Source organism: Canis lupus, chromosome 12 (genome assembly GCF_048164855.1).
Source record: "Canis lupus baileyi chromosome 12, mCanLup2.hap1, whole genome shotgun sequence".
In the NCBI taxonomy this organism is placed as follows: Eukaryota; Metazoa; Chordata; class Mammalia; order Carnivora; family Canidae; genus Canis; species Canis lupus.
The window spans coordinates 58,694,691-58,722,410 of record NC_132849.1 but is presented as its reverse complement, the minus strand read 5'-3'; the positions used below and the strand labels follow the sequence as shown (position 1 = coordinate 58,722,410).

At 48.3% G+C, this 27,720-nt stretch overlaps 3 protein-coding genes and 1 long non-coding RNA gene across 15 annotated transcripts in view; 3 read left to right on the top strand and 1 right to left on the bottom strand.

Moving 5' to 3' along the window:
- ASAP2 (ArfGAP with SH3 domain, ankyrin repeat and PH domain 2) overlaps nucleotides 1–12,338 on the top strand; it is a 173,300-nt gene extending 160,962 nt beyond the window's left edge. For 5 of the 8 annotated variants that reach the window (XM_072771129.1, XM_072771137.1, XM_072771131.1 and 2 more), the window contains exons 23-28: nucleotides 761–895; nucleotides 2,201–2,372; nucleotides 6,830–6,879; nucleotides 7,322–7,413; nucleotides 7,833–7,955; nucleotides 9,790–12,338. In XM_072771129.1, the coding sequence (XP_072627230.1) occupies nucleotides 761–895; nucleotides 2,201–2,372; nucleotides 6,830–6,879; nucleotides 7,322–7,413; nucleotides 7,833–7,955; nucleotides 9,790–9,864 (647 nt within the window). In that variant the 3' untranslated portion in view covers nucleotides 9,865–12,338. The remainder of the gene's footprint in view (nucleotides 1–760; nucleotides 896–2,200; nucleotides 2,373–6,829; nucleotides 6,880–7,321; nucleotides 7,414–7,832; nucleotides 7,956–9,789) is intronic. The other 3 variants (XM_072771130.1, XM_072771135.1, XM_072771134.1) reach the window with 3 other exon arrangements.
- A 1,022-nt stretch (nucleotides 12,339–13,360) lies between these two features.
- Nucleotides 13,361–26,086, bottom strand: ITGB1BP1 (integrin subunit beta 1 binding protein 1). Of its 2 annotated transcripts, none has more exons than XM_072771161.1 (8): nucleotides 25,928–26,086; nucleotides 22,342–22,450; nucleotides 21,093–21,196; nucleotides 18,760–18,838; nucleotides 17,257–17,393; nucleotides 15,181–15,273; nucleotides 14,497–14,646; nucleotides 13,361–13,614 (listed from the first exon to the last, which is right to left on the bottom strand). In XM_072771161.1, the coding sequence occupies exons 3-8, from the start codon at nucleotides 21,162–21,164 to the stop codon at nucleotides 13,543–13,545; spliced, it is 603 nt and encodes a 200-aa protein (XP_072627262.1). In that variant the 5' UTR covers nucleotides 21,165–21,196; nucleotides 22,342–22,450; nucleotides 25,928–26,086; the 3' UTR covers nucleotides 13,361–13,542. The 2 variants fall into 2 exon arrangements, with proteins under 2 accessions (XP_072627262.1, XP_072627263.1); XM_072771162.1 differs by lacking the exon at nucleotides 25,928–26,086 and adding an exon at nucleotides 24,940–24,958.
- LOC140601783 (uncharacterized) lies at nucleotides 16,481–19,620 on the top strand. The gene is made up of 2 exons (XR_012004846.1): nucleotides 16,481–17,940; nucleotides 18,209–19,620. It is a non-coding gene; the product is annotated as an uncharacterized lncRNA (long non-coding RNA).
- A 77-nt stretch (nucleotides 26,087–26,163) lies between the features above and the next one.
- Nucleotides 26,164–27,720, top strand: part of CPSF3 (cleavage and polyadenylation specific factor 3) — a 39,358-nt gene continuing 37,801 nt past the window's right edge. For 2 of the 4 annotated variants that reach the window (XM_072771145.1, XM_072771147.1), the window contains exon 1: nucleotides 26,167–26,376. In XM_072771145.1, coding sequence (XP_072627246.1) covers nucleotides 26,327–26,376 — 50 coding nt within the window. In that variant the 5' untranslated portion in view covers nucleotides 26,167–26,326. Of the gene's footprint in view, nucleotides 26,377–27,720 lie in introns of all 4 variants that reach the window. The other 2 variants (XM_072771149.1, XM_072771144.1) reach the window with 2 other exon arrangements.

Below are 27,720 nucleotides of genomic sequence, written 5' to 3'. Positions count from 1 at the left end.
CAGAGAGCCTCCTCATTCGGGGTCTAGTCCACACTTGGCCCAGCAGGGCATCCCCATGCAGGGCATCCCCACACAGCAAACAGGAGGGGAGTCGGCACCAGGGCAAACGTCGTCTGCAGCAGCGATGCCCCATGCTGGCATGCTCGCTCTCCTCCCTGGGCCTGGCCCCGCCATGCACGGAGCTTTGTGGGGGCAGAGGAGGGACAGTGACCTAGGCAGTGCTGCCTCCCTGGTGCATCACCTGAGCCTCCGTGGTGTCAGGTGTGCTGACTTTTAGTCAGGAATGTTTGCAGGAGGTGGGGAGCCTCCAATCTGCACCTTGTCTCCTTGTGCTCTGAGGACAGGTGCTCCCCTGTGCCAGGCAGTGACCCTCACACACCCATGGGAGGACTTGATGAACGGGTAGAGACAAGCAGACCTTTTACAGCCTGAGTGCAGTGCTCAGGACCCGTCCCTGTGGTTATTCGTTAACCTTTTCAAACAATATTATATCTGAGAAAGAAAAGCAGTGAGATTGTGAAAACCAGCTGGTAATTGGTGTGGATAAATCTTTATCTTATCAGAGACAAGAATTAAAAAAAAGAAAAATCAGGATTCTCTTTGTGGTCTTAATGCTGTTCTAGAAGGGTCATATTTACCATTTTCTGAGAGAGGATCAATAATGCAGTGTTCTGTTTCTGTTTTTGTTCTATGCTTGTGCGTGCATTCATGTGCGTGTGCATGCGTGCATGTGCGTGCGTGCATGTGCGTGCGTGTGCAGTTCAGACAGCCTCCTCCGCTACCGCCCTGTGGAAGACAAACTCTGTAAGTGTGGACGGTGCAAGCAGGCAGCGATCTTCGTCAGATCCGCCAGCTGTCCATCCACCGCTGCCCCCTCTCCGCGTGACATCTACCAGTACGTTTTCTCCTTTTTCCTTTCTTGCCAGTGGGCTCTTGGATCTGGATGGCTGGGGGGTGCTCTCGGCAGCCACGCGGGGAGAGCTGCGAAGCCGCCTGCCCACAGGCAGACGCTGCCAGGAGCCCAGCACTGTGTGTCCCCCCAGCCCCCCGCAGCCGCCCTCCCCAGCCCCCCTCAGCCGCCCTCCCCAGCTGCAGCTCCTATCTGTCCCGCACCCTGCCCCAGGGGGCTCACATACTCTCCTCTGTCTTCCCGAGCACTTGAGCAACATTGCTTCCTTTCATGCACGAGCCCAGGGCATCATTTCCTCTGGCCATTCTATGGTTCCCAATATTTGGGCACAGTCATGTGGATATGATCTGGTACGTGTTTCTTCCGTGTCAACATGTGGGTGAAAGGCCTGGGGCCTAGGGGAGGGGCAGGGGAAGAAGAATGCCTTTGCTGGACCCGTGGGGTGCCAAGCTGCAGGCTAAAGGAGGGAGGACCTCCAGCATCTCGGGGCTGGCTTTGGGAGCACTGGGGTGTACCCAGGTTGCTCCCTGAGGTTTTTAACCTGAGAAGAGGCCCAGCCCCAGCTGCAGTAAGTGCCATGTGTGTGAGAGCTGGTGGCACTGGAAGGCTCATTGGGTGTCCCCGTCTTGTCCTCAGCACGATTGCTGCCTCAGCAAGGATGGCGGGTGAGGACACTGGATATTTGGGAGTAGCACTAATGTTTTCTGGAGAGGGGGCCACAGAGAAAGGAGCCCAGGGACTCCAGGCCCAGCTCCCTGTCTTACCAACTCTCTAACTTTGGGGGCAAGCACATCACTTCTCGGCCTCCAAGTCTGTGAATAAATAACCTCTTCGTCTTGTGGCCTCTCATAGACTATGGAGCCTTTACAGGGTTAGTTCTTTCTCAGATTGACCTGCTGGAAGCCTGGTGGAATGGGCAGGGCCCATGGGCCAGCTAAGGCAGTGAGAGAATTAGCCCAGGAAGGCCTGCTTGCCAGGGGTGGGACGGGGGCAAGATCCCAGGCCCAGACTCAGCCTCCTACTTCTGTCTCTCCGGGTCTTGAGGTGGCTTCCCCACAGAGGCAGATACTCACAGGCTCATAGGAACATTTTAATCCTAACTTGAGTCTTGGAAGAACTCCCTGCCAATACGGTTTTCTAATAATCTGCCATGAAAGGGGGGTTTTTTTCCCTAATGAAATCACCATTTTAAAAGAAAAGGAAGCCCTTACCAGAAGAGCCTCTGGTGAGAAGGCTGGGGATGTGATGAAGCCTGACCCTCTCTATTCCTCTCCTTTTCTCTTTCTGCAGATCCCTTGGCTCCCACACCGCCCCCTCCAGTAGCAAAAACGCCCAGTGTGATAGAAGCCTTGAACCAGCAGAGCAAGCCTGCCCAGCCTGGGATCTCACTGAGCAAAGCCCCACCCCCGCCCCTGCCGCCCCAGCCGCCCAGCCGCCTCCCCCAGAAGAGGCCTGCTCCCGGGTAACCACCTGTCTTCACGTCCCCCTCAGGGCCTGGCCAGCTTGCCATCCTTGCTTCTTGAATTCAAGGAACTTCCAAGGGGCAATGGCCCCATCTGCTGAAATTTTGGTGCAAACATTTGAAATGTCTGGTGCTTCTACTACAACATTTGAGTTCAGGTGTCACCTAACTAATTCACCAGGTTCAAGTGTCTTAAAAATAACTTCACAAGAATATTTAAACTGTAAAGATTTCATATAAATGTACATCTTCTATCCACATAATGAATTTAGATTTGGGATTAAGGTCCTCAAGGTGTGAAGCCTCTAGGTTCAATTTGTTGGTCACTCATGAGGTTATTTGGCTTCTGTGCATCCTCTGCAGTATGGGGCATATACCTACAAACTAGGATGTTCTCCTGCATAAACACAATACAGCACAGTCAGAAAATTAACAAAGACAATGTTCCAATGCTTGGACCCCATTCAAGGTTTATAGATGTCCATATAACATCCTTTACCAGAGAGGGATCCAGTTCATGGTCTCAAACTGGATCCTTCTAGTGGACAATGGTTTGTTTCCTTTAGTGGCAGTGATACATAGAAGCCAAGATCTGAGTGCTTTGTGTGCTCATTGCTCTTGGAGTGTCACTGCTCCCAGGCAGGCCCTCTGTGTGGTCAGGACCCGGGATACACACAGGTACATACATAGATGTACATCCATGCATACATACATTTATAAACACATTTATCTCCATATTTCTATCTATGTGTTGGAGTCCATTAGTCCACACAGTCCCCCATGTCAGTTGTTGTAGTGACAAACCACACCAAGACTTATTGGCCTACACAACCGTTTCATTATGCTCCCAGACTTTGTCAGGAATTTGCATCAGCGTGGTGAGGATAGATGGTCTTTTCTCCACAATATCTGGGGCCCTACCTGGAAAGACCCTTGAGGTTGGGGATGGTTGGACTCAGAAAGTGACTCATTGGCTGAGGGCTCATGTCCCCTCTCCAGTCCTTGCACCTGGTGGTCAATGCTGGCTGTCAGCTGGGGCTGTCGGCTGGAATGCTTACACGTCCGTGGCCTCTCTGTGTGGTGAGGGCTTCCTGCAATCACGGTGGCTGGGCCCAGGAACGATGCCCAAGAGACAGGTCTAGCCCTGGAGAATGGCAGGTCATCACTCCTTCTGCATATCACTGTTCAAACAGTGGCAGAGCCCAGAGTCAGGGTTTGAAGTGGAGACAGTGCGACAGCACAGAGCGGTTGCAAACTCCAGATCTCGGGAAAGAATTTGGGAGCAGGGTTTGCAAAGCACCACAGGTTCATTCTCATCCCCCATCTCTGCTGCCACCTCCTCTCCCCACTGAGATCCGGGGTCCCACAAGGAGGCCCCCTCCCCCTGCTGCCTGCCTTATCCCACCTAGGACACCCCATCAGGCCTCCTGTCCCTGCAGAGGCTCTGACTCCCTGGGCCGGATCCTTTTTCATCCATGCCACCAGATAGATGATGGAGCCTTTCAGTATATAAATTACACCTTCAATTCTGAGAAGTTTCGTTGATTTTTTTTTTAATTTCTGTTTTTTCTGTTCTTGCTTTTAATATAATTCGTGTTATTCAGATGAAGACTCCCTTGGCCTTTCTCGTACAGGTCTTGTCTTTTCTCTTTTTATTCCAGTAAGAGGACAGCCCTCAGAGCCTCCCCCTGAATCCATCTCTGTGGTTTAACATACGGCAGCTGACTTCTTACACAAAGTTGGGTGCCCACATTCTTGCTTGTACAGCAGCCCCTAGGGGCGAGTGGGAGACCGGACCCTCCTTCTACTTCTGACACCACCTTCTCTGTTCCCCCTCAAACCCAGGGTTCCTTCCTGAGGGAGCAGCTGGGGGGGGGGGGGGGGGGGGGGCCTTGACCAGAGCCAGTCCCGGGGCTCCATCTGGAGGCCGGGGCTGGAAGTGCAGCTCTGCTCAGCGAGAGGCGGCTCTCCGCCACCTTCTAGCTTCCATTCTGCATTGCTTCCTTGCTTGTTTACTTCCTTTTCAAATCTGCCTTCTGGGAGATTTTCTTCACTGTATATTCCAGTTCCTTTACTGAGCTTTTCATTTCAGTAACCACATAATTTTCAAGGTAACAGTATCCTGTTTGTTTCATGGAATCATTTTCTCTCATCTCAGATTATGAGTGATGGATTTGGGGTGGTGTTTTTATGTTAGCTTTTGCTTTTCAGAATAATTTGTTTCTTCCTTGTCCATTATCTTTGTATTCACTTCTGTTACATTAGAGGCTTTTTCCTGTAAATATGGTGCTCCCTGCCCAATAGCTGCCACTTTAGCTGAGGCATTAAAACTGATCACGCATGGTACCCTCATTGGCAGAGCTGCCCATGTGGGCTTGGCCATGGAGCATCTCCCTGGGGAGTCTCACTAGGGAACCCTGAATTGGGGCCTTTTTTCTTGAGCAACTCAGGTTCTGTAGAGAACAGTCTTCATCTCTTGCCTGAAGGGAGCAGGTTTTCTAGGAGTTGAATATAGAAATAAAGTTAAGGAGGTGCCTGGGTGGCTGTCGGTGAAGCTTCTACCTTTGGCTCAGGTCATGATCTCAGGGTCCTGGGATCAAGCCCCACATCAGGCTCCCTGCTCAGAGAGGACCCTGCCTCTCCTTCTGCCCCTCCTCCTCACTCATGCTCTCTCTTTAATAAATAAATAAAATCTTTAAAAAATAAAGTTAAGCCTTCATTTAGTTCTCTCACTTTATTTTTAGAGAGGTGGAGAGGAGGGGCAGAGGGAGAGAGAATCTCAAGCAGGTTCTGAGCCCAACACAGGGCTCAATCCCACAACCCTAAGATCATGACTTGAGTTGAAAATAAGAGTTGGAGCCTTCACCAGCTGAGCCACCCAGGTGCTCTTAGTCCCCCTCCCTTTTTAAAAGATGCTCCCCAAAACCACGGAGGTGTGCCCCCCCCCCGTCCAGACACCCTTTATTCTATCCTCTCCAGTAATAGAAACTTCTAGTCTTCAGTGGGTTGAGGGAGGGTAGTTGCTTAGCTTCTCAGGGTTGGGCTGGGAATCCAGGGATTCAGTAGCTCCTTGAGCAGATTTTGGGCCAATCTCTGTGTTTATTGCCCTGCCTTACCCCCACTCCAAGGGGCTCAGAGAACAGGTGGGGGTCCTTCAGGGCTGCCCTTCACTGCACAAGGGATCCTCCTCCGCCAGTGAGCCAGCATGATTAGGATTCGTCCTTCCAGTGGCCGCTTCCATCGCGTTTCCTCTTCAGGTTCTCTTTGAGTTTTTTTTCCCATCTTTCTCCTTTGGAGAAAGTGGAATTAAATGGATTTCAGTCTGCCTTTTTTTTAAAAAAAAATATTTTATTTATTTATTCATGAGAGACACAGAGAGAGAGAGGCAGAGACACAGGCAGAGGGAGAAGCAGGTTCCATGCAGGGAGCCTGACACAGGACTTGATCCCAGGTCTCCAGGATCACACCCTGGGCTGAAGGAGGCGCTAAACCTCTTGAGCCACCTGGGCTGCCCCAGTCTGCCTTTTTTAACCAGAAGGCTCTCAGAACGTTTTTCATGCTGCTTTGTAAGAGCTCTTCCTAAAATGGAACGCATATGGCCTTGCCTTCCTGGTCTATGCAGTACACACGCCGTCTCACTGGCCCCAAGTTCAGCAGCGGGGGGACGCTCTCTCCGCCACCCTAAGTGGCCAGAGCCTGCGCTTCTCCTAGTTCCTGTGCGTCCTCACCGCCTGGTGGAGTTGTGTTTCAAAAGAATACCCTGGTGTGGCCTCCTTGCAAAGGAAGCCCCCACCCTACTCTCATCCTGGGTAGAAATCAGGGTTTTTACAAAATGTGTCCTCCTAGAGCAGGAGTCCACCAACTACTCCTGCAGCCTGGTCAGCCTGTTTCTGTGTGGCCCACAAGCTGAGATGGTTTTCATCATTTTAAATGGTTGGGAAAAAAAAGTCTATGTCATGACACATGAAAATTATGTAAAATTTGGGTTCCAGTGACTATAAATAGAGCATTTGGGAACATAGCCCCCACTCACTTGTTTATGCTTTATCTATGGCTGCTCTTGTGCCATGACGTCAGCGTAGAGTGACCCCGACAGATTTTATAACCCACAAAGCCTGAAATATTTAGTGCTTGGCCCTTTAGAAGAAAGGTTTGCTGCCTGGCATCTTGGAGGATCAGGCCTTTCCTGTGGGCCTGTCAACTAAAGGCAGAGGGGGTCAATGTGATGACTCCTGTCTTGGCATTGATGGAAGTCAAATGGCAGGACCCATTGGGTCCTGGGGCCTTTGCTTGTCATGTGATTTTAATTTCTGGAAAATATACATAAGATCAGTGTTATGTTTTCTTCACCATTGGTCTGAGCACAGGTGGTTCCTTTGTAAAGGGGAGTGAGGTGCAGGTAGATATGTGTCTTTGGGGCCTCAGGCATCAGTAAATCTACTTTCCTCTTCTTGTAGGGCTGACAAGTCAACCCCGCTGATCAACAAAGGCCAGCCGAGAGGACCTGGTAATTATTTCCTTTGGACCTGGGGTTTACCGCTGCTTGTTCCATGGGGGCAGAGTGGGAGCCGTTTCCAGCCATGTTCAGCCCTATACCAGACCCAGCTGCCACCCCACCTTCCAGAGCCTCTGCCGCTCCTGCTCCTGGCCTGCTCTGTACTGTGTCCTGCATTCCTGTCACCCTCTGACGGGGCAGGGACCTAGAAATCTGTGGAGGGGCTGGCAGTATCTGTCCCACTCCATGACACTCACATGCCTTGCACACTTTACAGAGGCTGCACGAAGTCACAGGTTCTTGGGCCTTTGAGGGACTTTCCCCTCAATAGATCAGAAAATCTCCGGAAACCTGCCTTTCGGACATGATGCTGTGGCATTTATATTAATTGTGTATAACTCATGGCTTTATGACTGAGGGCATATTGTGAAGTTGATTCATTTTAACCCTAAAGCAGCAGATCTCTCTGGAACGGAAGTTCTGGGTCCTCTGTCCAACACTGGAGTCCTGCAGCCCCCAGCCCCCATGCCCAGGAAGTCACAGACAGTAAGTGGAAGAGCCCCTCCTTTCCTGCCCCCCTGGCTCTGGCCAGCAGTGATCAGGAGACTCCCCGAGGAAACAGGTCTTTCCCTCTTCCCCTGGCGGGCGGAAGGGAGGCTTCTTCCTGGATCTGGGTAGGACATAGCCGCAGAGCTCTCCAGCTGGTGGGCTCGGCCCCTCGGCACATGCACCCTAGGCACCAGGCAGCCTTACTCCTCGCTCTCTGCACTTTTCTCTGGGCCTCCTAGAAGTCCCCCAACCCCTGAGCTACACTGATCTACCCATCTTTACACCTGCCTGTGGGCTCCGGGGCCTGTGTTCAGGACCCCAGGACTAGCTGGAAACAAAGTGGCGCCATTCTCTGCCCCAGGAGCTGATGTGCCCCAGCAATGCTCACCTCTGACCCTTCTTCTTCTCTAATACAGACCAAGTTAAAGCCCAAGCGGGTCAAAGCTCTCTATAACTGTGTGGCTGACAACCCAGACGAGCTGACATTCTCTGAGGGGGATGTGATTATCGTGGATGGAGAGGAGGACCAAGAGTGGTGGGTGAGTCGGGGGCCTGGGCCCGGGATGTGTCTGGGAGGGGCGGAGGTGAATCCTTGCCCACCTGGCCTGAGAGCCCTGCTCCCAGGTAAGGCCCTCTGCCTGTGCAGCCTCAGGACCGCTGGCCGTGCTGCCCCTCAGCCGTCCCTTCCATGTATACTCATTTTTGTGTGGGCTTGATTTCTCCCTGCAGAGTGGGATTCTCCTACACGTGGGTGGGCAGACAACGTGGGCTGCAGTTTTCAGAATGCACTCAGGGTCTGGAGTGAGCTTTTGAGCTTAGAGGTGGTTCTGTCCTTCCCCACACTGCCTGTTGGTGGAGGGAGGCACACAGAAAGCTGACCCAGAGGGTGAAGTCCCTGAAACATCCAGGTGGGAGCTGTAATGGCATGAATGTGGTGTTTCACTTGATGACCCTAAGAATCCAGACTCAGTTCTTAGACTTGGTGACGTTGGGCAGCATGCTTATGTCACTAAGCCTTAGTCCCCTCAGCCCCACAGGGGAGATGGTACAGAAGGCCCCCAGTGAGAGGCTACTGCTAAAAATGAGGATGGTGGGCCTTGGCATGAGGCGCTAACATCCACAGTGTGAGGACCTGAACTTCCTCCCTGAGTGGCCCCAAGAGCTGAAGCAGGCCTGGCTTCCACACTTGTGTACAACCTGGCTTAGGGTGGGGCTCCAGCCTGCCAGTGGGCTTGGCCATCTGGAAAATACCTGTTTGTTTCCAGAACTGTGGAAATCGAGAAAGGTATAGCGAAGAAAGTAAATGCTGCCCAACATCTCAGCAGTTCTCCTAAATCTTAGCAATTATGTTACAGTGATTTTTCTTTTAAACTTTCACTTACCTACATAATTTACATGGTTGAGATCATACTCGGTGTGTAATTTACCCAGACTCCAAATCAGTGAATCTGTTGAAACCTTTCATAAATGCTTGACTACATTTAAGTAGAGCCAACTCACATGTTTGCCACTTTCAGTGACTGTGCAACAACTTCTGACACTCAGTTTCTAAGGCAAGTGGGGGGGGGGGCAGTAACCAGATGACTGTCCTGACCACCACCACCCCAACACCCTGGGAAGCCAGGACCCTTACGCGTGCATGTCCAGGCAGATGCCTGACCCACTAACCTAGCGCTTCCTCACAGTTGACACGCATCACAGCTGACCCCTAAATGATGTGGATGTGAGCCACGTGGGTCCACTCACACAGAACTATTTTTTGATACGTGCAGTATAGTGCTTAAATGTATTTTTTCTTCCTTATGATTCTTTTTTTTTTAATTTTTTTAAGATTTATTTATTCATGAGAGAGACAGAGAGGCAGAGACACAGGGAGCCCAATGTGGGACTTGATCCCAGGACCCCAGGATCACGCCCTGGGCCAAAGGCAGATACTAAACTGCTGAGCCACCCAGGGATCCCTGTCTTCCTTATAATTTTCTTCACAGTTTTTCTGACTTTACTGGAAGAACACAGTACACACAATACAGGTAGCATACAAAATATGTGTTCACTTACTGTTTCTGTTATCTGTAGGGCTTCTGGTCAACAGTGGGCTATTTGTGGTTAAGATTTTGGGGAGTCAGAAGCTCTGCGTATGCAGATTTTCAACTGCAGGGGGTCGGGGATGGCACTTCTAACCCTCATGCATTCAAGGGTCAACTGTATTTGAAATGGGCATGAAGGAAAAAGAAAGAAAACAGTTTAGATGTCTTACCCAAGTAATTCTTTCTCAAATTCCTCTGAAAAAAAATTTTTTCCCAAATGCTATAATGTCCTTCAAAGTTGCTTTTGGAATTTCTATAACCACCTATAAACTTTGATTCTTTTCAGATTGGCCACATCGATGGAGATCCCAGTCGCAAAGGAGCATTTCCCGTATCATTTGTGCACTTTATTGCTGACTGAATTGCTACTGAACAAAAATACTTCTTTTAACAGTTATGTTCCTGTTTTGTTATTGGTACCAAAACTCTTGCCAGATGACCAGTTTCATGAAATGTATCGTGCAGTAGCCCACTTTCTCTAACGCCACTCTTCTGTTTTTACAAGCTCAAAGGCAACTTGTATGTGTAAATGAATTGTTTTTATAATTTGTGGTTTTCATGAAATAACTGCCATACTTTTTATTAGGAAAAACTGAATTTCCTAAAAGGTGAACTGAAAAGTTATTTTAACTAATCAAGATCGTCATTCTGCAGATTTAGCTAAACCTAAGTGTTTGAGTACTAGAAAGACATCTTCCAGCCTTTCCTCGGTCCGATTCTAGAGTCGGTGACCACTAGTGCAATTGTCTTTGGAAGTCAGTAAACTTGCTTTAGAAATAGCCCAGCCCCAGACTTTCTAGAAAAAAATGCTATCAGTTCACCTTAAAGACTTTCTTTTTTAAACATACATACATTTAATGATTTCCTTTGGAATCCACCCAAGGTTTAGTTAAAGCAACTTGGAAATTTACACCTTAGCATTGTACCTTCCAGCCCTAATTTGTGAGGTTGCAACTCTCATTGTATCCTGCATGTGCGTGTAGCCTGTTGTGAACAACCCTACCTAGCAAAACTACCCATGGTTTATATTACGGCATATGGTAATAGCTAATTCAGCTCCACGTTCTAGAAACCTGCATTTCCTGAATTTGGTTAAAAACTAAGGATGATGGATTGCAAAACAGTTCTTTAAACTAGTTGGTATGCTTTAGGTGTTTTGGAATTCACCTTCTCGACCCTCCTCCGTCGCCCAGCTAGCACGTTCACACACACTTGCTGTTTCCTATTGGGTGTACCACTGCCTTCCCTTCCCGGCTCCCGGGAATGTGTACTCAATTTAGTGTCTTGTATTTATATGCTATACCAACAGGAATGGTAGTTATATTGTCTTGAGATCGAATCTGTCCGTTTGTTTGTAATCAAGAGCATATCCGAAATCTGTAGGTCCCAGGTAATAAGATACTCCCAAATAAGATACTCCCGAATACTCCCGACAGATCGAATCTGTCCGTTTGTTTGTAATCAAGAGCATATCCGAAATCTGTAGGTCCCAGGTAATAAGATACTCCCGAACACACATCCCAGTTTCATGACCAAAGTCCATCATGTTATTCTTAAACTGAAGCTACTGGGGGTGGGGGGTTAGGTTGTGTGTGATAAATCAGAATTCATTAGTTTAATGAACTTGACTGTCATACCTCTCTTTAGTAATTGTGAGCATAAGATTCATAATAGGAATATTGGACATTTTGGCACTCTTTGAGAATAAATAGGCCTACAAGGCCCACTCGGATTTTTACCAGAAGTGAAGAGATAAGCTTAGGTCTGGGCTTGGAAAGCGAGGCAGCGATGCTTTCATCGCATGGTGACAATGGTACATTTGATTGGAGCAGCCCGTCTTTATTAGGCAGTTTTTTTTTTTTTAAATTGCATTGTACTTTGTGTTGCTATTATAAAGGAAAACAGAACAAACTGGAATGTTTTACGATGTTGTGTGGCAATGGCTTTTTGCCCTCCAAAGTTCCGGGTAAAAATGTGTTAGATCTGTAATTAAAGTTTTTGGGTTTTGTTTTTTTTTTTTAAAGCACTACATCTATTTTCACTAATTGTTCATTTCCGTTGTTTGAACCCTTCTTTTAGTTAATTCTCTCTAGATTTAAGAAAGTAAACAGATATATTTTGCACAGTGCACTTATGTATATTTTAACACAGTCCTCTTGCATCTGTGTCTTATAATCAGCCTTTTGACTACTTGGTGCCAGCTATCTAAGGAATTAAAGTTGATCCTCACCAACATTTAAACACCAGTCCCAAACTAATCTATCAGGTTCACTGGTACATAAATATCTAGGAAATATTTTTTCCAGTTGACAATTTGGTGGTGCTATTGTGCAGTAAATAATATTACTCTTGCCAGAGGAGAAATTATATTAACTTCCCTGCTAACATCCTTTCCTAGTAATTTGCTCTTTGCAAATTAAAAACCAACCGAGAGGAAGGAAAACATTGTAGATATCTATTTATATTTAAAGTTTACTTTTCATGAACTTAGCTGCAGGATTCTGGCATTGTGCATGCCATCTTCCATCAGATCTGACTTCTAGGGATGAGGACTCCAACATGTGCACAGACTCCTAGGTCCTGTGTGATCTGCTACGGGGTGGAGAGAATAATATGCAGCTTGGAATGCTATCTGAGATGTATGATACTCGATTCATTCACTTGATTACTTCGATCTAGTTGCAGCGCAACTGTATATATTGTATAACCTAAATCAATTCTTATTTTCGTTGTCTTTAATGCAGTGATTTATAACTAGAGCATGTTCAATAAGTTGATTCTTCCTGTTAACTAGTCATTTGAGACTGGAAAAAAAATAAAATACTTTTAAATGGACATAGTGTTATTTCTAATGTTTTTAATCCATAAGTACTGCATATTAAAGTGGCCCTTTAGAGAAACCCACTGGCCTACTGTACAGGAGATTCTCCCTATGCTATTCATACGCACGGTGATCTTTCCTCCCTGAACTCAGGTAAATACTTTGGCTTACTAGCATGCCACCCTGACAATACACTTTTAAAGTTTTGCTTTTTGTTTTGTTTTGTTTTTAAGATTTTATTTATGTATTCATGAGAGACAGAGAGGCAGAGACACAGGCAGAGGGAGAAGCAGGCCCCATGCAGGGAGCCTGACATGGGACTCGGTCCCGGGTCTCCAGGATCATGCCCTGGGCAGAAGGCAGCGCTAAACCATTGAGCCACCCGGGCTGCCCAAAGTTTTGCTTTTTGTGACCTGAGTTGGCAGCATTGCTGTTCCAAACCAGCAGCCCAAGCTCCCAGCCAGTGGGGCCATGAGCCTCACAATAGATGGTGTGCAACCTCCTCAGAAAGTCTTCTATGTTTGCCCACTGACTGCGTGCACGTCTGTGACACTTAGGTGTTGAGCTCAGTTGTGTTTAAAAGTGACAGATGAGGGGCGTCTGGGTGGCTCAGTCAGTTGGGCATTTGCATTCAGCTCAGGTCATGGTCCTGGGATCAAGTCCTATATGAGGCTCTCTGCTCAGCGGGGGGGCCTGCTTATCCTCCCTCTGCCTGCCACTCCCCCTGCTTGTGTGCATGTGCATGCTCACTCACTTGCTCTCTGTCAAATAAAATCTTAAAAAAAAAAAAAAGTGATAGATGGGTACCTGAGTGGCTCAGTCAGTGAAGCATCTGCCTTCAGCTCAGGCTGTGATCCCGGGGTCCTAGGATGGAATCCTACATGCGGCTCCCTGCACGGCAGGGAGTCTGTTTTTCCCTCTCCCTTCCACCCCACCCTGCTCACTCACTCACTCTAATAAAACTTTAAAAACAAGAGTAATAAATAAAAGTAACAGATGAGGTTTCTTTTTTAGTCCCAGAAAGTAGACAACCTCATTGAGAGTTAACTGTAATAAGACACATTTTAATAGAAAAGCAAATGATCAATACTTTCTACATTGCATCTCTTCAGAAAACCTAGAGCAAGGGATCACTTTCTATTTCCACAACAGTTCAACACTCCAGACCGGAAGCCACTGCACGTCTGCATGGAGCCAGCTTTCACTGGAGGGCAGGATTCAGGGTTTCTCGGATGTTAATACAGAGTCAAAAGCGGTGGATAAAACTTTGCAGATGGCTTGTGCTTGTTCCTATGTGAAGTAAAAAACACAGTAAGAGACTTCATCGCTCTCTTCCTGAATTAATGTGACCAAACAGGTATGACTCTGACCCTCCTAACACCTCTCCTGACCCTGCACCCGGGCAACCCTCTCAACCCTCTCTGGTCTCGAGGCCTCTTGCGGAGCTCGTACTATTACTCCCCAAACTTCACGAGTGCTCAATACACTTTGCCGCCCCCCCAAAAAAAACAAAATTTGGGGCACCTGTGTAGCTCAGTGATTGAGCGTCTGCCTTGGGCTCAGGTCGTGATCCCAGAGTCCTGGGATCAAATCCCGTTTCAGGTTCCCCACAGGGAGCCTGCTTCTCCCTCTGTGTCTCTGCCTCTCTCTGTGTCTCCCATGAGTAAGTAAATAAAATATTAAAAAAGTAAAAAATTTAAAAACCTACACACCAACAGCTTTGGGAAGCCCAGGACACATCACCTCCCTTGGGCCCCTTCCAGCGCACCTGTGGAGAAGCAGGTGCGTGGTAACCTGTAGGAACTCGGCCCTTGGGAAGGAGTGTGACAAGTCAGTGAGATAACACGTACAGAGCAGGAGGCGCTATACCACGTCTCCTCACCTGCTCTGTGGCTGCCCTGACCTGGAGATCATGGCCCAGGTGAGGCCCAACCCTGGCCAAATAGGTGACGGCCTGCGGCAGGTCCGAACCGCTGGCTGACCCAGGGCCTGACGGTCACCCACACTCTGCCAGGCATCAGATGCTAGTGGACAGCACCTCTTCTAGACCGGAAGTCTCCTCTGCTTTTACCACCTCGCCTGATGAGTGAGACTAAAAACCAAACAACTAAAAAAAAATAAAATAAAAAAAATAAAATAAAAAAATAAAAACCAAACAACTTTAAACCTCACCAGGCTGTTGCACTGATAAACCCAGAGGCTGTATTCCTCATTGCTTGCGTCTGTGGTCTTCAGCGCCAACAAACTCTTTCCTGCCCCCAGACCATCGTCGTAACACACCATCCGGATGATTAAATACAGAGCATGCCGATGTAAGACATCCTGCCCAAGTCGGGAGAAAGAAAGACCGTGACTGTTTTAACATGTTGACATTTTCTGTGCAGGATCTACTATGTGAGGCTTTCATCAGAGCCAATCTACGGAGCTAACTGAAAATAGTTGGATAGGTCTTTCCCCCAAAGGGAAATTCTAGAATGCTGAGTTATGGGGCAGTTATCCTTCAGGGTTAGCCCTTCCCACTTAAAATTCCACAAAGACAGGAGGAAGATCCAAGTTCACAATCCTGCTCTCTGTGCCCAGTTTCCAAGCTGACAGCTGCTCTGCACTGGCATGGGGTCCTACACTGAAACCACACTAGGGGCCAGCAGCAGGGGTGCTGGCCAGGGCCCCACGATACAGAAGCAAACGGAGGCCTCTATTCATTCACCCCAAGAAATCGGTCATTTTTTTAAGACCAGCTGCCAGGAATGTTTACCAACCAACAGTTCTGCAAACAAACAGAACAAGTGGGCTCTCAGCAGGCTGACTCCCAAGTACCTGAAACCCACTTTTTCCCTAACAAATTCTATTACTTACATACTGATCCGATGTTGATACTTTTATACCATACTTGGAAACTCCCATAATAAATTCTTCCTCCAGGGGAACGAAAGGCAGCTTTCCGTCTTGCTTTAAAGCAAAAATAAAAAAATAAAAAAAAAGCAAAAATAAATTACATGAGCTCCGTTAAAAATTACATCACATTCCTTAAGTCTGATTAGTCCAGTTTAGTATCTAGCCATCCCAAACCCAAACCCTTTCAAGAATGTGGGGTACTCGACAGCCTGGCAAAAACTGTTCTTCAAATGAGCAGAAGAGGAATTGTCACTAGGGTTTTGTTTTGTTTTCAGGTCCACAGACCTGAGCAAAATTCACTTCCATCTGTCTCAATGTTAGCCCTAACTGCAAACTGCCTCACACAATTCCCAGTGAGGTTTAAATATCTACATAAGAAAAAAAGGAATCTTTTAATAAAAAAAAAAAAAAAGGGCAGCCTGGGTGGCTCAGCAGTTTAGCGCCGCCTTCAGTCTAGGGCATGATCCCGGAGAACCTCCCCACCCCAAGACCCGGGATCGAGTCCCACGTTGGGCTCCCTTCATGGAGCCTGCTTCTCCCTCTGCCTGTGTCTCTGCCTCTCTCTCTCTCTCTGTGTCTCTATGAATGAATGAATGAATGAATCTTAAAAAAAAAAAAAGAAAAATAAAGGTATTTAGGTTTTAAAGTGCTCAGAGCTTATGCTGATGTCAGCACAGGAAACCATCAGGAAGCGGAGCAGCGGGGAATACCGTTTGCAGCCATTTTACATCCTACCCAGATGCCAGGTATGTCTGGTTGCCCCACATCCCGGGGCCGTGAGCAAATGATATGTGAAGGTTTCCTTAGCAGATTGCCCACTTTTTTCCCCAAAGTCAGAATATGGCCTGCCTTGTCTAATGCACAGTACGTAAGATAGGGCCATCAGTAGATGTTCCGTCCTGTAAATCTTAGCCTGGAAACATCTGCCTACGTTACAGAAATTCTGGTAAAGAAGCTATGCCTGCATGCCTTGATTCGGGGGTCCTCAAATGACTACCAGGATTTCTCACAGTAGGTAGGGTTCAAGCATTCCAAGAATCCAAAGATGCAACAATACTAACGCTCTTAGCAAGAAGGGAATTTTGACAAGCCCACAGTCTACGGTGACCTGAGAAACTGAGCAGTCCCGAACGGGATGAAAACAATCCTAGTGCACTTCGGGGGGGAAACATTAGCAATCTTTCAGTGCAATACTTAGGTGAGGTGTTTCTTGCACACTGTCTGGAATGATTGGTGCCAAACCAACTGGGATACTGTCTAAGTCCAGACTCCCAAGTGGTCTCTGTGGAACGCACATGCAATTGGCTGATTCCCTCAGGACAGACTTCCTTTGCTTTTGTGAGGGCAGGGAGCATGGTATTTAGTGATCCTGTTCTCCATGATTTACCAGACCAAACAGCCTGAAGAGTAACCAGCGCTCTAGGAACTGATAAAGGAATCTTTCCAGGGTGGTAATATCCCTTTGCTAATAAACACAAAGACCTGCAATCTCATTTTCTGGAACTCAGGAAGCAATTTCCCATCTTATGGTTTATGCACTTCCACACTGGCGAGGGTACAGATCTTTGCTTTGTCTCCGTTTTTATTCTTAGTTTTCCTTCATGGTTATTTTCTTTTTAATCTTCTTGACTGGGATATGTTTATGAAGCTCACCTCACCTTAATGCTTGTTGCTAACAGGGTGTGAGGGAATTGACAGGTCAACAGCACTCTGAGGCAGATTAAAGAGCGGTGACTAGTTCAATGGAAATTCAGTAAGGCTCCCAATATATTAAAACAAACAAACAAACAAACAAAAAAACTATGGTGTATAACCCATCCCTGCACTCAGCTCCTCATTTGAACAAGGAAGTTAGCTCCCAAAAAAAGTGAAAAGTGCTATTTTTGAAGAGAAGAACTCTGCTCTCTCTGGGACTCAGTCTCTAGGCACCTCGAACCACCTATGATCACAGTGCTCAGTCAATATTTTAACAGTGGAACATCTTTCCCTAGAGCCACGAACTTATTCTCTAGAACATTTTAATTTTTTTTTTTTTACCTGTGCAACATCTATATAATTTATCAGGTCTAGAGGCCCTTCAAGACTTTTTCCTTCAGAGAATTTCAGTTTCTCAATGGCACCAACATATTTTATTCGAAATTCCGCGCAGGTCTCTGAATTGTTGTTGCTTTGTCCTAAAGGTGAAAGAAAAGTCGTAAGGGTAAGACTTCAAAAGAAATATCTGCGTTACAACATGTCCTCAATTCCTTTGCAAATAAAAAACAGGCTGTATCAACAGAACTTAACTTTCATGAAAATAAAAACATTTTAATGCAAGATTACTTGAAGGAACAGGAAAGAACTTGGAATTTAACCTCTTCCTCAGTGACTCGCAATATACTAAATGTATAAAAATCTCAATAAGAATAAATTAAGACACAGGAAAAAAAAAGAATTTTGACTAGATAATGATCGGGTACCTTTACAATATATTAAGATATTAAAGCTTTTTTTGGTTTCTTCTCCCTCTTTCACCATGTTCACTATTCACTTGTTTTCCTGACTCAGCAAACCTGGTCTACGTCTACCAGTCAAAAAAATAAAGCAAATCTTTTTTTTTTTTCATGCAGATGGAATGATGCCTGACAGGAAATCCTTTAACATGAACAGATGTTGGGTTACATGGCGGAGGGCAAGGGGCTGGAGAACTGGGCCAGGGCCCCGCTGCCAGAGCGCATTACGGTATCTGCCACATTGAGGGAATGTAGCGGGTGGTTACTTTTGGGTAATGCTTATGTAAAGAAAGATGCCCACATTTTTAATATTTTAAGGCATCTGGAAGCAAAAATAATAGACCTTAGCTACTATATTCTCTTGTACATCATGTGGGGATTCTCTTCATCCCCCTCCTCCCTCATCCTCACTCTTCACAGACTGACTAGTCTGTGGTCCCGAAGGGACAAGTGGAAAGACTGCACACAGGAAAATGAGTATGTTTTTATATTTCTAGTTAGACACCAGCTGTTTATTGCCCTGGGTCAGAAGTCACTTTTTGATTTCTGAGGAGCTACGTATTTCCGGTGGCTTCGTGAACGTTTCCGAGGGCCTGTGACGGATGCTACCCGCAATCACCAGGTGCTTCTGAGTTCTGCTAGCTGAGGAATCTCTGGGCCCGCGGCTCCACCCCTTCACTCGGCAAGAGGCTCCTCCTACACCCCACGAACGAACAACGTAGTGCCAACGTATTTCACACTCGGCCACCGCACATCCTAAGAAGCTGTTCAGAAACATCTCAATTGTTACCATGATGTTTTCCACGCAGTCTCACTCGAGAGCCGTTCAGAGCAGGCTGCCCACAGGCACTAGCAAACCACCAAGGCGGCGGCTTTCACCAACCGCTTCACACCAACCCACGTCCCACCAGACCCGGAGCCCTTCCGAAGCTCTTGCCCGACACAGTGGAGAAAACCCCCTGGTATGCGAGAATTTATTGCGCTGCTCTGGTCAAGCTATGTGAACACTAGCTAAGAGCCTTAACCAAAGTCCAACCCTTCTCTGTACCTGAGCTTTTGGTAGAATCCGTATCGAGGCTGGCCACAGTGCTGGATCGCGAAAGCCCCCCAAGGCTGGAATCTACAGACTGAGAAATAACCAACAAAAATGTAAACTGAATTAGCACTGTCTTCTCTCAAATTCTCTAGCAAACACTCAAACCACTTATTTATGAGAGCGGCGTCAACACGTACAAGAGCAGAGAAATGGCTCTGGCAGATACTAGGCCAGGACAGATTATCTTCTAAAGTCAAATTCTATGGCAAACTCCAAAAAAGAGGAAATCCCAGCTGCCCTCCCCTGAACACGACATCAGGTAAATGCGGTGTGGACGGTCCCAGGGTAAACCAAGGCTACTACCCCTGCCTCCCTGTAAGCCGCCCAGTATTTCGGTTGTATGTGAAAATCAGCACCTCGCTTTCACATGACTCCCCCTGAACCTTGTGCAGAAAGCAGGCAGGGAGTATGGTTCTATACAGTAAAACAAGCGGCATGAAGTGGTTTCCCCAAGGGGAACACCAAGGAAATGGCCCCGACCTCTGCCCCAGGCCTCCGGCCCCCTTCCCCACGCCTCTGTGGAGGCCAACCAGCACCCGGCCCACACGGTCACACTCAGGCCCACTGGCAGACCAGGGCACGGTCAGCGGTGTGACTTGCAAAGGAAAACCAACAAAATTGTTAAGCAAAACACGAAGAACCATACACGTTAGCGTAGTATGTTCTCCAGAATTGTACTCTCCAGATATGCTTCCTTTCTTCAGAAATGACCTTCTGTGAATGCCTCTAATTCAAAACATTAGTCTTTGTACCTCAAATCAAAATCAGACTTTAAAAGTGCAACGGACTCAGATTTTTTCAATGTTCAAGAAGTGAATCAAGGGGAATGCAAAAATGGCACAGGTTTTAAATGTTTTTTCCTTTTTCTGTAACCTGTACTTCTTAGAGTATGATGCGAAATGAGAAGAGTGCTGTACGCACAGAGACGTTCCCCATGATGCTTTGTGCGGTACCGAACCCTGGAAATTCTGTACATATCCAACGGGCGAGGGGAAGGGAGCTGGAATTGAGATGTTGTTACAAACTGAGATTGACATATGGGATGAGCACAAGCCCCGAAGAGCGTAACAGACTGAGCTTCTGTGCTCCATACTACTCCCCACGCTGGACACCACCAGTGCCCAGTGAGCCTCTCTCTGAACCAGGAGAACAGGAAGGGGACACTGTCTGGTTTTTCCCACATTCAGAATAGACAACAAACAAAGCTTACATCAACCTAAAACATAATGGTCATGACTTGGCTTCCAGCCCACAGGGCGGTCACAGCACCCCCAAGGTAAGGCCCTCACTCACAGGTGAACCCAAGGCTTGAAGCTAGCATCTCAAGCCATCAGCAAGTTGCCTTAGGACTCCGAAAATCTACTCCGCCAGCAGGAGTCCTCAGGTCTCCCTTTATCCATTCTCTGATCTAGAAGACCAGAGGTGGGCCTGATCAGTTTCCCAGGCTGAGGTCTTCATGCAAGGGCCCGAAAGCTAATAGCAGGGAGGTTCCTGACTGGCTTCAGCTCAAAAACCTTAGGGAAAACTCAGTTTCCCCCACTCTGAGGCAAGATTCCTAAAATGTCAAATTTCTGTGCTCCTGGCGAGGAGCATCCCAGCTCAGTGAAACGTGACAGTCATGTGTGTCTTCACTGACCAATGTGTGTGACTCAGTCTGGTGGCCACAGGCCAGAGGGGTGCATCTCCCAGCAGGAGGGCACCTCCTCTGTGCTGTGCCATCGGCTCCTCCCCTGCCTCACCACATCCTGGCATTGCACCCACTCGTCTTTTAGAACAGGGAGCTCACAGGGTGGAAAATGTAGGAGTAAAACTGTGAGAACCACCGACTGGGTCCAGGGATGAGGATGTAGGACGCTGCGGACACTTTGTAGTCGTGTGCTCTGTTTTTCTAGAGTCCTAAACATGGCATCTGCCTCCCAACTCACTATTAAGAGAATTATAGTCATGAGCACACACCGCAAACCCAATTCAAGAATTCAAGAGCTCCAGCCCCTGAATGGCCTGGAATTTTGATCACGTCAAAAATTTTAAAAATCAGTGTTTCAGTGAGACCATTCATATGTCCTGGCCCATCTAGGTTCATGAGGAATCTTAGAAAATTTCCAGAACAAAATAAAATTAAATCAGGCACAGAATGTGTCTCTAGTGCAAAAAATAAGTGTCACACACCTAGTCTGAAGAATTATCAACAGGGCTGCCATGCTTAGTATCCTTTATGCAGAATCAGTCAAGAGAAACAAAACACTCGCTGCTTTATGGCTCTGCTCCTATTTCCATCCCCCTACCTTGCTCTTAGTACTGATTTCACTACTTTGGGAACTGCTACTACTGTGTCGTTTTTTGCCTTTCCGAAACATTTTTCACCATAGCTTGATCCAAAGGAGCTGCCCTAGAAGAACAAATGGTGGTTAGTTACAGCAAGAAAAACAACTTTAAATCATTTTATGCATAACAGGAATAAAAATCATCCATTCCTTCCCACTCCAAGGTGTATTCCTCCTACAGGAAGCAGAAATATTTTCCTTTGGATACTATTGTTTCATTCCTTCTTTCTCTTTAAAGCTGAAAAATCTGGGATGCCTGGTGGCTCAGCGGTTTAGCGTCTGCCTTTGGCCCAGGGCGTGGTCCTGGAGTCCTGGGATTGAGTCCTGCATCAGGCTCCCTGCATGGAGCCTGCTTCTCCCTCTACCTGTGTCTCTGCCTCTCTCTCTCTCCATCTCTCATGAATAAAGAAATAAAAAAATCTTTAAAAAAATAAAAATAAAAAATAAAGCTGAAAAATCTAACCCAATGATCCAAAAAGACTGAACCCTTCTTATCATACCCAGGGGTGTGAAAGGCATGGTTCTCGGGAGTAACAGACACACGTCATCTACTTCTCAAAATACTCAAGTGCCTTGCTTCTCTTGAATCAATTCAAGACATTAGTAAAACAGGTTGCATGTTAATTTACCAACTGAGATACTGAGATTCTGTTGCCATCTCAGGTTGACATTCTGTGACTGGGAGGGCTTGGAACAGAAGACACAGAGATACCTCTCAGAACTGTGGATTTTTCTCAACATCTTGAGCTATCCTGAAGTATAAATTGACCTAAAAACATGCCCAGGTGCCAGCTCTCCCATAAAGCCAGGGAAGGAGGTGACCTCCAGAGTCAGTCTGACATGTATCTTTTTTTTAAGTAATAATTGATGCCCTGGAAACAAAATTTATCCTTGCCCATTTCATAGGAGCACATCTATTATACTTGAAGAAATATTGACTAACCTGCAGAACATATCATAGTTCAAATGCTTCCAAATACATCGTGTCACTTTTATCATCACAACAACCTGGGGACACATTCATTTGCTCCAGAAGGGTTTCTAGCCTGTGCTGCATATTATGCTGGGGGCTTATAGAAGGGAGATTATAATCTGCATTTATAGATGAGGGGACTGTGACCCGTCTTTCAGGAGGTGTTATGAATAAGATGGCCTAGCAAATTTTTACCAAAGATTGGATCCTACAGAGGGAGCAAGGCAATGTACTTACGTAGAACAAATACTACTTTATTGTCTTCAAAGGCCTCACAGATGGCAGTGTGCGCAGAGAGCTTCCTCTCATTCTGACACGGTCAGTTCTTTTCAGAAAAACAAGGTACCTGATGAAGGAAGAAGAATGGGTAAATCATGGGGTGGTCACTAAATGTCCCCGCTCTCATAAGAAGTTTCTCCCACTCTAACTGGAGACCCCACTCTCAGTCCACTCACCATGGTCTGGCCTTAGGCCATTTGCCCAAGACTAACTCCCAAGCCCAAGCTTTTTCATAGAATTTATTTTTATGTTTTTGCTTAATTTGTGGAAGAGCAAGAAAATCTGATTTGTTCACTCATTCTTGAGTATCCAGTGAGCACCTTCTAGGTGCTGGAGATACATCAGTGAATGAGACAGATAAAGCCCCTAACCTGACCTCACAGAGCCCGTTTTCAGAGGAACAAGAAAGACTGACAAGAAAACCAAATACAAAAGCGTTGTTAGAAACAACTGATATGAGGGAAACAAAAGCAAGTTCAGAATAAGCAGGTTCAACATTTGCAACTGATGGAAGGAAGGGTGAGCATTTTAGACAGAAAAAGATGCTCTGAGGAAGTGAACAATAAGGAGACCTGAAGAAGGAAGAGCGGGCAGCCATGGGAATGTGGAGGAAAAGCTTTCTGGCAGAGACTAGGGCAAGTGCAAAGGTCCTGAGGGCACATGCCTGCTGCAAGGAACAGCAAGGGGCCAATGTGGCTTTCATGGGAGCAGGAAGGAGGGACAGGGACAGACAAGGAGAAAGATCCATGGGACGCCTTGCAAACCACAACAAAAGGCTGGGGTTTATTTTGGGTTTAACAAAAGACTTGAGGGGACGTTAAGAAGTAGTTAAGTGATAGGATCAGACTTGTTTTAGAAAGACGACTGGCTGCGGGTAGAGAACTAGCTGCAGAGGATACAAGTAAAAAGAGGGAGACGAATTAGCAGGCTATACTGGGGTTCATTTGCTGCCATGGACCACCGAGCCTTCACGGGATGCTTTTCAATCAGAACAAGATGGCAAGAGAGCCTTATTCCCAGGTCTACACAAACTGCAATCTCTGATGGGTCAAAATATTGGTGTGTAGCTTATTTAATAACATTATATCTTAAGTATGCACATATATATACACACACACATATATAGGCACATTTTGATATATATATATATATATATATATATATATATACACACACACATATATAACAATTTTAAATACAATTTTAAAATAAAATTTGAATCCGTTGCTCGTGAAATCCTGAAGCATCCCTTCAAATCCCTGGAATATGGGTCAGGCACCTGGGGAGCTCGGTGGCTGAGCATCTGCCTTTGGCTCAGGGCATGACCCCCAGGATCCTGGGATCAAGTCCCATATCAGGCTCCCTCCAGGGAGCCTGATTCTCCCTCTGCTTATGTCTCTGCTTCTCTCTCTGTATCTCTCATGAATAAATAAACAAAATCTTTCCAAAAAAAATCCCTGGAATACTAGAAAGCTCTGAAAATCACCCCATTGGTACTATCATGCCTTTGCAACTCCTTAAGACTTTCTATCACCAATCTAGGAGCTGGGGAGGGAAAGGCATTTATTAAAGTCTCTGATATCTGCTTTTTTTTTTAAGATTTTATTTATTTATTTGACAGAGAGAGCACAAGCAGGGGGAGCGGCACGCAGAGGGAGAGTGAGAAGCAGGCTCCTCGCTGAGCAGGGAGCCGGATGTGGGGCTCCATCCCAGGACCCTAGGATCATGACCTGGGCTGAGGGCAGATGCTTAACTGTCTGAGCCACCCGGGCACCCCTCTGCTGCTATTTTGATGCATGCTCTTAAGGAAATCATTCTTGTCTCTAAATTATTCATGCACTAAAATGAGGTCAAAGATACCGATTGTCACTTGTATGTTCCAAACTTGACAAATGCAAAAATGCCTGAAGCAAACCCTTCATCTTCCTTCCTTTCCATATCTGCTCCACCCCTCACGTCTGCCTTTCAGTAAATTGTATTATTTCTGGTAGAAACCAGGAAATCCTCAACTGACATGTCCTCCAGGCCCCACATCCAAGAAAATACTAATATCTGCTGAATATGCCACCAGAAGAGTTCTCTCATCCATACATGCCATCGCTAGACTTTTGCTGTATGTAAATGCTTTTTCATCAGCTGATGAAAGCAGTGGATCCTCAACCCATAACAATGCACAGATACACAAAGTTGGGCCTGCCTATAAGGAATCCACGTCCGTCCCAACAGGACTCCTCACCATTTTAAATCTACTACCAAGCCCCAGCTAGGATGATTTCTTTAAAACTCAAATTTGACGCCATTAACATCCTTAAAATCTTTCACTGGCTCGTCAAAGTGAGAGACTGAATTCAAAGCTCTCTGCCAGGGCATGCAAGGTCCTGCATGTCGGGGGGCTCCTATCTACCTCTGTAGTCTCATCTTCCACATCCAGCTTCACACAGTAATCCGTAAAGAACACGAGCCTTCTCCAAGGTTCTCAGCATGCGCTCTACTCTGCTCCTGCCATGCTGTCTGCGTGCCCTTACACCTTTTATTCATTCAGCTAACTTTACTCACCTCTCAAGACTCAGTCCAGGCTGCTTCTTTACCAGAAAGCCTGGGCTGGACCTCTCCAGGTTGGGCTAAGGGCCCATGCTCCGCAGCCTGAGCATACACCTTGATCTCAGCATCCGCCTACTTAGAACCACCTCCCCCCCAGCTCCTCAAAGACAGGGCTAGGTCCTGCATCTCGGTGCACCCAATGCCTGGCACGGGCTGGCAGAGGGCATGCTTAATGAACCAAAGAACCTTCTGGGAAGATGACATCCAAGAACCCTCCTGTCCTGAACACCTGCCGTGCGCCGTCCAGTGCCGGGTGCTGTGTGTGCCTGCAACCCGCGCTAGAGACCAGCAAGGCTGCAGTATTACAGCCCCTTTCAAAGGAAGAAGCCACAACTCGAGGGGACTCGGCTGAGGCCGCGGGGCTAATCGCGGGTGGGGCCGAGGTCGGAACCCGAGACAGCCGGGCCCACGCTCTCCCCAGACCGCACCGGGCCTCCCGCGCCTGTCGCGCGGCTGAGCGGCGCCTGCCAGGTGCAGGTGCAGGTGCGCACGGCGACAGCGGACCCGACACCGGCGCCCCCCGCCCGGCGCGGTGGGGGAGGGGCGGCAGGGGGACACCCCCGCGGGGGCCGGCGCGGAGGGGCGGTGCTCCTCTCCGCCCCAGAAAGCAGAGCCCGACTCGCGAAGCCGCCCCGCGGCAGACGGGACCGATGCACCCCGACACCTGTCGTCACGGGCGCTGCAGTCCCAGCCCGAGCTGGGGTCGGGTACCGGGGCGGGGACGGGGGCACCGCATCCTCCCACAGGCCCCGGCCCGCTCCTCGGCCCCGCCGCCCGCCCCGCGCCGCCTCCGGGCCCGGGTCCCCGACCCCAGGAGGACGGGACCCCGCGGCCCCCGCCGCCCCACCCATCCGCCCCACCGCGGGCCTTCCCGCCAACGCCGCCCCAGCTCCCGCGTTCCCGGCCAGGCTCAGCCCGGGTTCGGCCACGGCTCGGCTCTCACCTCGCAGCCGCCGGCCCGCCCCTGGGGCCGCCTGCGACCCAGGTCAGACCCCCACCGACCCGGGAACCGACGCCGGGGCAGCCACTCCAGTTCTAATCCAGCGCCAGCTTTTCCGGCGCCCCCGGCCCCGCCCGCCGAGCCCCGCCTCCGAGACACCGCGCAGGCGCACACGTGACCCCGCCCCGGTTTCCGGACTCCGCTGGGGGAGGAGCCTCGCGACCCGGGTTCTGCGGCCGGAAGTCGAGGGGCGGAGCCTGGTGTCGCGGGCGCCGGAGTGCCGGAAGTTGTGCTCTTGGTGGATGGGGTTTTTCTACCTCAGGTTCCCCGTGGCTCTGCTTTCTGTTTACGCAGACTCGCGCCGCCTGCTCCTCACCCCCGCTTCGCCGTCAGATTTCGGAGATGTCTGCGATTCCCGCCGAGGAAAGTGACCAGCTGCTGATCCGACCCCTGTAAGGGCCCAGCGCGAGAGGGAGTGAAGCTGGGAGCAGTGAGAGGCAGGCGCGGCGGCTGGAGGGTCGGCCTCGCCCCCCTCCTCGCGGTCGCCCCCCCTGTCGCGGTCGCCCCCCCCTGTCGCGGTCGCCCCCCCGGTCGTCCCCTCGCCCGCAGGCCTCTGGAGCCGCCCCTTGCTCCGCCGCTGAGGGCCGGGCCTCTCAGGCTGAAGGGGTTCGGAGAAACGTGGGTCGGAACGGGTCTGCTGGGTTGAGCGGGACGTGGCTTTTCTTCGATCTCAGGGCAGAGGATGTTGGGGTTGGCGGCGGGAAAGAATGGCTTTGGGCCTCTGGGCGCTTTCCTCGGTGCTAGAGTGGAAGCGCTGGGGGAAGCGGTGCTGCTGGCGGCGGCGGGATGACAGGAGGACCCGGATTAGGCTGTGGCGGCGCGAAGCAGAACTAAAGCTGTTTATTGTTTCCTCCAGGACTTGACATTTGCCAAGACGGGAAAGAGGAAATCCATTAGCTGTATGAGTTTTGAGGTCCAGACTTCAGACCCTAGCAGAATAAGGAAGGTAGACGGAGAGGAGAAAGAGCGGAGATGTTGACAGAAATTCAGCCCGCGTTTGTCCGTGGGAGGGCTCGTCTTTCAGTGGAGGTGGCGGTCTGCCGGAGAAACACTCTCTCCAGATCCGGAAAGCAGACCTGTGGAGAAAATTCTTTTTCCAGAAAGAAAGCCTGTCGTCACTACCATCCCCCCCCCCCCTTTTCCTGTAGGCGAGCAATTTGAATTCACAAACACATGTAGATAGGAGTCAACGTCACCTTAACCTGTGCTTTTTTTTTTTTTTTCCTCAAAAGGTGGGCAGTATCTACACATCCATCAGTAGGGCCTAGTTGAGCACCTGCTGGGGACATAACACAAGTTTCCACCACTCATCTCGCGCTCACCCTCTCTTCCTGTGGGCAGCAAACACTGAGCAAGTGTCAAGCGTGGCACTGGGCACTGGAGATGCACCTAAGAGAGCGCCGAGTTAACTGAATTCACCCTTTTGGAAGGAATTGCAGATCAAAGTGAGAAGTTCCGGAGAGATAGTTTAGAATAATAGGAGACCCTTACTTGGGGGTCAGACGTGGAATTCAGTCCCTGCTCTGTCACTTCCTGGCAGCAACTTCACTGAACCCATTTCTTCATGTGAAAATAATATAGCCACACTTACTTTGAAGATCATAGAAGGTGCTTAGTAAATGGAATGTTAGAAGAAAACAGAGAGGCACACACTCTAGCAAATTAAGAAGAGAAAGCTAACAGCTGCATCCTGGGAAATAGAATGGGTGAGCTGAGCCCTAAAGGATAAATAGGAA

What these genes read in the sequence shown, in the direction of transcription:
- ITGB1BP1 (XM_072771161.1), bottom strand. Translation starts at nt 21,164, where the DNA reads ATGTTTCGGAAAGGCAAAAAACGACACAGTAGTAGCAGTTCCCAAAGT. An exon ending in ATTATATAGATGTTGCACAG is followed by an intron (nt 15,274 to 17,256) that starts GTAAAAAAAAAA and finishes TTTGCTTTAAAG; the next exon opens with CAAGACGGAAAGCTGCCTTT. An exon ending in TTTATCAGTGCAACAGCCTG is followed by an intron (nt 13,615 to 14,496) that starts GTGAGGTTTAAA and finishes TACTTCACATAG; the next exon opens with GAACAAGCACAAGCCATCTG.